This window comes from Chroicocephalus ridibundus, chromosome 6 (genome assembly GCF_963924245.1).
Source record: "Chroicocephalus ridibundus chromosome 6, bChrRid1.1, whole genome shotgun sequence".
NCBI lineage: Eukaryota > Metazoa > Chordata > Aves > Charadriiformes > Laridae > Chroicocephalus > Chroicocephalus ridibundus.
In genome coordinates, this window is record NC_086289.1 from 1,725,001 (window position 1) to 1,735,000 (window position 10,000).

The following is a 10,000-nucleotide window of genomic DNA, read 5'->3' on the forward strand; positions in this document are numbered from 1 at the left end:
CTCTGCCAGTTTAATTAAGATATGGAAAATTACTTATTGTTCTTCACCACTAAAGTGCTAGGAATTAACAGCCAAATGTGATGCCTGTGCCTTTCATATCTCTACCATGTGTTTGTTTGTTTAATACCCATAAGACTACATCATTAAACCTCAAGCACTGATTTCACTAATTCAGCACTAGAGCTACATGCTACAGCAGCAAACACCTTTTCTAGTCAATCATAATTGAACAGCTGGATGTAAAATGCAATATTATTTTTAGGCTCGTATCTAACTTTGACTTCAAACCTCAAACAGTATTTTCCTCCAAAACAAAATACCTTCCTATCTTTGTAATACGGCCACTAAATATAGCGAGAGCGCCAGGACAGCGCGTGATGTGTTTTACCCACTTTATCGGTTCCTCGTAATTATAGATGCCACCGCGAACTGCCAGCGTTGTTGCACTTCTCTTTTCTGCTTGGGACGGTTTATGGAGTGAAACATAACGCAGGCTCTTTGTTTTTTCTTCAGGAAGTATTACTTAAGAGAGCAGCAGACCTTGTTGAAGCCCTATATGGGATGCCCCATAACAACCAGGTAGGTGACAAGCCCAGTCTTGGCCTGCACGCCTCCAATGGAAACCGATACCTGCTGTCGGCGGAGCTGGCGGAGCACCAGCGCGGTCCCTTTGTACCCAGCCGGCCATTGCCAAGCACCTTGAGGGCCGTGGGACGTGATGTGATGCTCGGAGGGAAACGCTTCTTCGTCTTCCCATTCTCTTCTCACGGCTAGTTTGCCTATCAGAAATGATGATTAAGTGTAAGGTGCCAAAAGCATCAGCAATCATTAAGGCAAGAGAATAACCTTGAACTCGGGCCAAAATATACAGTGACTAATGGGAAGTCCTAAAGAAATCTGCTAAACAGAGCGGATAAAGCATACTGTATTTTGCAAACTGCTGAAAATACATCTACTGCCCTGGAAGAATAACGTGTATGTTCCAATTTTCACATGACTTAACAGCGCTAAACTGTAATTTTACATTAATTTCGTTATTTCTTACTGTGTTGACGTGAAACTGCCTAGTGCTCCAGTGTGCGGGAAGGAAAACAGTTGAAAGAAGCAGCAAAATCCCCACCCTTACTGTCACTGCACGTGAATCTCTTCTGTCAATTTGAACTTGGAGTGTTTGTGCGCCTCAGTTTCTTAGTTGTCAGTGCTCGTTTTATGTCTTTCTAGGAAATAATCCTGAAACGAGCAGCTGACATTGCTGAGGCGTTATACAGTGTGCCCCGCAATCACAACCAGATCCCCACTCTCGCCAACACTCCCGCTCACACTGGCATGATGGGAGTGAACTCCTTCAGCAGCCAGCTCGCCGTTAATGTCTCGGAAACATCGCAAGCCAACGACCAAGGTAGGTGGGATTTCAAGAGTTAAACCTTCCCGTTGTTGGCTCTTTTTGGACAGTGCCTATTAATCCGCGCTGGCGTCGCGGCTGTGTTCTACCTCTTTTTCTCCCCATAGTCGTATGTCTGAGCGTGTGATGAAATGCCGTCTTTAACTTTCTCGTAATATTTAATTCTTCCTGTTCTTTCGTTTACTGTTTATCATAAAGCATCTCCAGTGGGAAAAAAAAAAAATTACATAAAATTGGCAAGGTGTAGAAAGCTGTCTATTATTCACAGTAAATATACAACGTGTATGTTTTTTATAAAACAATTATGTCTAGGTATCTCCACCTGGTTTTGGAATATTTACACAGATAAATCTAATTGGATGTCTGTGATTTTAAAATACTTTGTTTATAGGCATGTGTGACATATATGTTACTAATAAAAGTAATAGTTGATTTAATTTACCTGTTGTAATTGAAAATGCACGTAGCATATTGCATTTGAAATTAATTTTGATACTAATGAAAGGAGGGAAGCAGGATTATTAGATATGTTCAAACCCATATTTTTTGCTTGCAACGTAATTATTAAATTGATTGCTCAGATAGGAACAAATTGTTGTTTAAAATCCTGATTCTGCTATGTTTCCTCTTCTAAAAAGATTGTCTTTTAATGCATTTCCAAGCTAATAAGCCTTATAAAATTCTGTACTTGATCTTGAATTAGTTTTCACCGATGGCTACACATTACGAAAGTACGAGCTTGTTGTTAGTATAAAAATATCAGTCACAAAATGAAGACCCCAAAACAGCCTTTTAAAGTAAATCACTGCAACAAAAAAGTTTTCCTTGTCAGCGGTGGCATTTGAAGGTCTGGAGAGGCTGAAAGTTCATTCAGTGTGTTGGTACAAAGCGGGACTCGAGCCTGTTGATAATTGCTCCTAAAGACAAACGTGAAGGCACCTGACACAGCTGGATCGAAGAGAGCTTTTGTTGGCTGTCTGTGCTAAGAGGAGAGACAACATAGAGTGCTCGCGGATGATTTAAGTAGGGTTGGCGTGATAAGGTTATCTCAAACTGCGAGAGTTGATAGGGCAGTAAGAGACAACTTAGAGCAAAGCTGTGCAATCAATTAAAACTGTGTAATATATGCTGCATGAGGAAACCCCCCAGCCCTAAGTCTATATTATAAAATAACATTATTTTTTTGGGGTGGGGGGGTTTCTAACACAGTAGGTTACAGTCGCAACACAAGCAGTGTTTCCCCGCGAGGATATGTTCCCAGCAGTACTCCTCAGCAGTCCAATTACAACACAGTCAGCAATAGCATGAATGGATATGGCAATGCCGGCATGCCCAATCTAGGTGTACCAGGTTCCCCTGGATTTCTTAATGGCTCCTCAGCTAACTCTCCTTATGGCAGTAAGTGTCTATTTTTGGTAACACATCATCATATAGATTCATATTTACTACAAAATCAAATACTTGCATTGTTTTGATTTCCTATATTGTGAGCTACTGGATAAAAGGAGGGGTGACTCTGGAGGCTGGACGTAAAAACGAATATAATAAATTGATCTGTTTGTGCCATAATACAATCTCAGATAGAAAAAAAAATAATATAATAAAAAATTGGACTGCGCAATTTGTAACAAAAGTCCAACACAAAAGAGTTTGCCTGTTATCCAGAGAGTGGCCAAGCCAAGGCATTTCATTTTTTTTTTTATATATATTTTTTTATATATATATATATATATATTTTAAGAGGCAAGGCCCTATCACTCTCTTTTTCCGTGTTTGCCGTGAAAACCTCAATCTGAGTCCTGATTATTTTTGCTTTATTGCAGTAGTGCCGTCAAGCCCTACCATGGCAGCCTCTTCGGTCACCCTCCCTTCAAACTGTAGCAGTACACACGGCATTTTCTCATTCTCACCTGCCAATGTCATCTCTGCAGTGAAACAAAAGAGCGCCTTTGCTCCTGTTGTCAGGCCCCAAGCCTCTCCTCCACCATCTTGCACCAGTGCAAATGGAAATGGACTTCAAGGTGAGCCGGATCTCTCTCAATTTTCTGTGTATTGCTTTTTTTTGTTTTTTTTTGGTGCATACACTCAAGCCCCGGTCGTTCGTTTTGGAGAAAGGTACCTCGCTGTACGCTGTGTTTTGGGGTTTCTGGTGCTCTCGTAGCGGTGCGGAAGCAGGAGAAGAAATAGGGCAGCGGGAGTGGTATGCTAAGATTTTAAGCAAATCTTAGTTCACTTTTAATACTTGCGTTAGAGAAAACATTAGTTGTTTTTCTGGCATTTTCCCTTAGGAGTTCGTGCCTTAAATTTTAAAGCAAGACTGGATGCTTCTCGGAGGTTTTGTGTACTCCTTGCGTTTATGTGTTTTCTGAACACGTTTCTACAGACGTTTAAAACCAGCAGCGCTCCAGCATACTGTGGTGTGGTTTCCTCATTTTACGTGCGGTGCAATAGTTATTTTGAAATACATCAAATTAATCTAGATCGGGTTAAGCTCTTACTTAGTGAACTAACCTTCCCTTGGACTAGCTGGCCGCTTGTGCGCTGAGTTTGCATGTTCGGTTGGTCCCTCTCACTCTCCTACCGTGGGGTTAGAGTGGTTACTTCCCTAAACGAACAACTAAATATTTTAATTAAGGCAGGCAATTTTAAGCTTATGCATTTTTTTATAATCTGTGCGTTTTCGTGTGGGTAGAGTAATGAACAATTTATCAATCAGCTGCAGAATTTCCATGGTCACCTGCTGGCAGTGGGGCAGGAGGAATTACAGTACAGTGTATGTTTGGTGGAGGAATAAAAATATGAACAAAGTCTTCCTTTTTATGGCATATCTTAAAGTTTAGGAGATGGATGGTATTGTCAGATGCATTAGAACTGTTAAAAAGGTTTGTTTGCCTCCGATTCACAAATAAGGAGCCTCGTGGCCCAGAGCAGTAAATTGGAGCACTTCAGGTCCCGTGGAAGTCAGAAGGGGTGGCAGACACTCCTACCCCGAGGTCGTCGCTCCTCTTGACTTCCTTAGGTAAGACGTGGGTAGCCCGGTTATTATTTGTTCTTTGTATCGCCACAGCATGATGAGCACTCGCAGGCAAACAGATGAAGGCAGATATTTCGATTTGCCAAACTAATTCTGGACACCTGCGTTTTGTGGTATCTCGTTTAAGGTGCTTTGGAGAGACATAAACTGCCTGACCACCAAAAATCCAGCCCATCCGAGACCAGGATCTCAAAACGGATGTCCCTGTAGTTTGATATTAACTTCTTGGCCCAAAGAAGCATCCGAGAGCTTATTATGCACTCAGGTCAATGAAGGGTGACCTTCAGGAATCCAGCAATCCTACAGCCTTATTGCAGGATGCATGTTAAAGAAAAGGATAATTAGATTAACAATTTCTCTCATTGCATGTGTCTTTAGTGGAAGTTTTACTATGTTACTGTAAGTAGAAAACTATCCCAGGTATAAGCAATATTCTTAGAAAAGATTATCCATTCATAAAATAATCCAGTGTCCTACTTTCCTACTTTTTCTAAAAAGACACTAGTTTAAAAAGCAAATACTGAAATAATAAAATAATATAAAATAAAATATAAAATAAAATAAAAATAAAAATAATACTGTGGTAACACATGGCTCAGATCTGAGGCAGTTATTCTGTAGCAGGTATTTTTTATATATATATATATTTTCATTAATTTGTTGATATTGACTTACTCTGAAAAAAATATTATTTAAAGATCTAAATTTAAGTGATCTAAATTTCTGTAATTTCGGTATGTAAATATAGGGCTTCCCATCAGATAGACAAGGTTTCAGGTGCCTGAAGGTCTAGATGGCTGCAGAGTGGGGTTTTCGGAAGAACGGGGCAGGCTAAATGCCAGCCTCCCTTGGCCCCTCCCCAGCCCCCAGTATCACACGTCTTCATCCTCAGGTACAAACTGCTTTTGGTATAAATGCCCGGTAGATGACTTTGAATCAACCAGTGCTGGTTTTGTCAAATAGCTCCTTAGGCTGAGGCCCAGCCCTCCTCTGGACTAAGCTTTTTCCATGCCCAGCAGCCCAGCGAAGGCGGAGCAATCCCTTCCACCCCTGATTTCAGGGTGCTGCAATCCTGGCCGCAGAGCTGGGGTCATCCCTGGTGAGGTCCAGCATCCCGTGGGTGTTGCTGGCGCTCGAGGTTAGGTGCCCCTGAGGCCTGCACCGCTGCCCCACCGAGCACTCCGAACTTGGAAACCGCGGAGGCATCCAGGTGTAGGGATGAGCAGGAACTTGGGGTTTTGGTTCGGCAGCCAAACTGAACAGGAATAGAAACGTTGGAGAAAAAAAAAGGAATTTTCATATTTTCCTCGCCCAGCTTCAACAGTTAAACAGGATCATTTTGCATTGAGTAAAATGACCCAGAGAACTAGTAAGAACGTCTTTGTGGTCTGGTAATTAGAGCACTGAGTTCCTGGCTTTTGACAAAAAGTTGAATTATTTATGCAAAGTAGCACAGCACCATGAGGTGATGCTCTGTGTCATGAGAGTTAGGGTACTCTAGCGAAAGGCAAAATCTGGGGGTTCAAGTCCTCTTGGGCTGAGGAGGAAATCGAATTGCATCTGACGTATCCGTGGTGAGTTCCTTTACCACCACAGCAGAGGCACCATCATTTTTTCCAACCGAAGCTGTTGAGTTAATTCAGACTGAACTCGCAAAAGGCTCTGGATTGACACCGCTTCACCCAACTGTCCTCACAGATCTCAGCCAGCGCCTTGAGCTGAGCTGCAGCCAGAACTGAATGGCAAGACAGGGATGAATTCGTCATCTGCTTCCTTCGTGAGACATTGTAAAGAAAAGGCAGCAAAGCAGGAGACACTTATTTACACTGCATTTTACCGCTACAGTTATTTAGGGGGTTTCTGCCTCCTTCTTCCTATTTTCTTAGTCATTTGTTGGCATTGAGCCCTTTTTAAAGTTTACTTAGTTGCTTTCTGAACCCCGTACAAGCAGGTTGAGAGTTTTCTGATCAGCACATTTTCTACATTAAATTAAAATACAGAATTCAAGAGCTGCAGTCCAACGCAGATAAAGCTTTTCGGTGATCTTCAAGTAGAGAGCCGCATTGCACAGCGGGATGTGAAGGAGCCGAGTGGCAGCTGAGGGGTCTGCACCGTTAGGGACGGTCCCATACATTTAGTCAACCCAAGACAGAAGAGCTCGTGGTCCCTGTTGTTGTATCTGAGGGAAATCCTGCAGTTTATGGATCTGGATAAGAAGGGATGGCGTGCTCTTTTAATGACAGGGCAGGACATCCTCTCTCATTGCTTGTTGCGTTGCCTTTCCCCACATAAGCTCCGTTCTGAAATAAAAGCCAGTTGGCCAGCTGTCAGGGAAGCTGGTTGACCCCGCTATGGCAAGGCACGGCACAGCAGCACGACGGGGCCAGGCAGCCCAGTTTTTGCTGTGAAGGTTTGTTAGCACCGGGCAGAGGCAGAGGCAGATGAAAGCACGGCAAACCCCAACACGTAACACCCTGCAGACACGGGTAGTCCTTTTACAGGGTTCCGGGGGTTAATTGCACCAATCCTTGTGGGGTGAACCACTGTAGGTTTTGTGTGTGGAAAAAACGCTGTTCTTGGTACATCTGAGGTGGTGAGAAAGCAGGAGCAGAGCTATGAAGATCCATCTGGACCTCAGATGGACTATTTTGTCTCCTAATATAGGAGAAAGCAGAGGTAGAGCTGCTCTAACTTCTGGCTTGTGGTAATGTCACCTTAAGCATCAGGACCACCTGAGCTCACCACACTAGAAGCAAGATCTTGCTGCTAGTAAGTGACCCCACAAAGCCACTCTGCATTTTAGGACTTACTGCCCAAGAGGGAACATGGAGAGGTCTAGACTCAACAAGGGGATCCACTTTTTTTTCTAAAGAGATCCAAGACAGAGGTTAAGAAGAAGAGAAAAAGAATAAAAAAGAAGATGATCTGGGGAAATCTCAGGATGGTCAGTGTGTAGGCAATGTCAGCCAGAGCTAACGTGTTGTCGTCTTCTTTGCTGCACTCGTACGCCACCCTGCCAGCTGCGCACCCGTCCCCGGCCAACTCAGACCCTAACTAGGGTCAAAACTCGGAGGCAGCAGCTCGCAGAGGTGGTACCCCTCTCTCTGCTGTCCTGCGGGCATGGCTCACTCCTGTCAGTAAGTCGACAAAAAAGGGCCTTTGGGCCTTACCCAAAAAGCCACAATCTTGTCAATTCTGTATGACCTCCGTTGCATAGCCTATGACCAGAAAGTTAAGTACTTACACATTTTTTAGGAGCAGGATGCTCACATATGGGTTCCTTAGGGCAGAGGGCTTCTTCCTGTTTGAAACAGTGGACATTTAAGGTATAGAATAATTTTTTTTTTTTTTTTTTTAGTGAGAAAGTGCAGGCTTGCTGCAAAGTTGGAAGCACAATATGTGCTCAAAATTTGGTTTTCAATTGTAATTTACTTTTTATAGATTGTGGAAGATATTGCTCTCTGGTTAAGGTTTATGACTGTAATGCAGAGCAAAAGGTTCTCTATATTCTTTTAAAATTGCATCCTGCTTAATTTTCTGGTCTTCCCCTGGATGAAACTGTTAAAATTATTATTAAAAAACTAGCCACCCCATTTTTCTTTAAGAAGGCATTAGGTATCAATTTGCACAGCAGGAAACGTAGTGCAGAAAAGCACAATTGTCAAATGTTGCTACTAAAATAAATAGTGAAATAAAGGTCTGGAGCACCAGTTTTGCACCCACCCTCCCGTTGTGCCACAGATAGAATGCAACAAAAATGGCTAAATCACTTAAATTAAAGAATTTGGACTTTTTTCCCCCATAAAAGTATGCAGCAGCCAACATAAATTTTCACATAGCAGAAGCCAAACATGAGATTACAGAAAACGTGTAAGAGGTACCAAGTAACCATGTGCTATTTGTTAAGGTGTTTATGCACGCAACCTCTGGAAGATAAATCTAGACTTTTTTTTCTGTTAAGTTGTTCTTTGAAAAGCAAATGTCTGGATCAGTTCTGGGCTTTTGCACTTCGCTTGGCGTGCTGGCAGAGCACGTCTCGTGCTGGCTCCGAGACGTAGCCTTTATGTCTCACCATCACCTTGACGTAAAGTGGGACGACAGACCCCTCCTCAACCTGAGCCTGAAAAGATAGGAAGACCCAATGTTTTGGGTTGACATGTGGTGATCTTGTTGTCCAGGGCAGCTGAGGGTTGTATTGCAGCATAGGCAACACAAGAGGAACATGGACCTGCTGGAGCTAATCCAGAGGAGGCCTCAGAGATGCTGGAGCCCCTCTGCTGTGGGGACAGGCTGAGAGAGCTGGGGGGGTTCAGCCTGGAGAAGAGAAGGCTCCGGGGAGACCTTCCAGCCCCTTCCAGTCCCTAAAGGGGCTCCAGGAAAGCTGGGGAGGGACTCTGGATCAGGGAGGGGAGCCATGGGACGAGGGGGAAGGGTTTTACACTGCAAGAGGGGAGACTGAGATGAGATGTGAGGCAGAAACTCTTTGCTGTGAGGGCGGTGAGCCCCTGGCCCAGGTTGCCCAGAGCAGCTGTGGCTGCCCCATCCCTGGAGGGGTTCAAGGCCAGGTTGGACGGGGCTTGGAGCAACCTGGGCTGGTGGGAGGTGTCCCTGCCCAGGGCAGGGGGTGGCACTGGGTGGCCTTTAGGGTCCCTTCCAACCCAAACCATTCCATGATTTTATGATAACAGCACCTCAAAATGAGTTCCCATGTCCCCCAGTTCAGCTGCACCCCATGTAACCAAACCTCCCTGGGGCTGCCTTGACGTGGTGCCAGGCTTCCTGCTGCCTGAAACCTCCCAGAAGAAGTCAACCTGAGAGCACCTGGTTGGGCAGGTCTAAATGCAGAGCTAGGTCTTTTGTTGTCCCGGGCTAGCATAGTGTGGAGTGCAAGAGATTTAGTGGAAATATGATAAGGAAACTAAATATTTTGGGTAGAAAGGGTCTCTGCCAATATACGCGCTATTCTCCAGTTAAGTTTTGTAATTTCAGTTGCTGTTTCGGTTTAAAACATGCAGTATTATAAGCTAAGCAAAATTATAGCTTCTGTTTCGATTTTTGACATATCTTGTACGTCTCATTGGGGAAAAAACTAGCAGAGTTGGAAAACTTTGACCTGTTTCAGGAGCATCACTTGAGGTGTGTTTTAGAGAGATACGGTCCCATACAAGTCCTTGGCATCATCTCTCTCGCGGGGCCAGAGCTGCTCGGGGCCCCCTTCGTGCAGCCCGCGCTGCTGGAGGAGGCTGCGTGACGTATGAAATGTGTACGGACCCAGCGCTTCCAAACCGTAAAGCTCTAACAGCGAATCTGAAATAAATTAATATTGTTGAAATTAATGAACTGAGAAATTGAAGTTCACATCACTACACGAACAAATTTATTAATATCTGTTGTACATAAATTAATGAGAAATATCATTATGGCAAAAATTAAACAACACTAAAATTAAAGACTGTCTGAATTATGTTTCTCCCAAAGAGTTAACTAGGAAAAAAGCCTTAGTTGTTGGCATCTCAGTCTTTATCTGTTTAAAAAAAGAAAGGAGGTGGCTGGTCAGGGGTATT

General features: G+C 43.7%; 1 protein-coding gene across 12 annotated transcripts in view; it reads left to right on the forward strand.

The window, feature by feature from the left end:
* Positions 1-10,000, forward strand: part of EBF3 (EBF transcription factor 3) — a 121,893-nt gene that overhangs the window by 111,207 nt on the left and 686 nt on the right. For 3 of the 12 annotated variants that reach the window (XM_063339428.1, XM_063339430.1, XM_063339432.1), the window contains exons 13-16: positions 514-579; positions 1,222-1,399; positions 2,615-2,800; positions 3,226-3,423. In XM_063339428.1, the coding sequence (XP_063195498.1) occupies positions 514-579; positions 1,222-1,399; positions 2,615-2,800; positions 3,226-3,423 (628 nt within the window). Of the gene's footprint in view, positions 1-513; positions 580-1,221; positions 1,400-2,611; positions 2,801-3,225; positions 3,424-10,000 lie in introns of all 12 variants that reach the window. The other 9 variants (XM_063339427.1, XM_063339429.1, XM_063339431.1 and 6 more) reach the window with 3 other exon arrangements.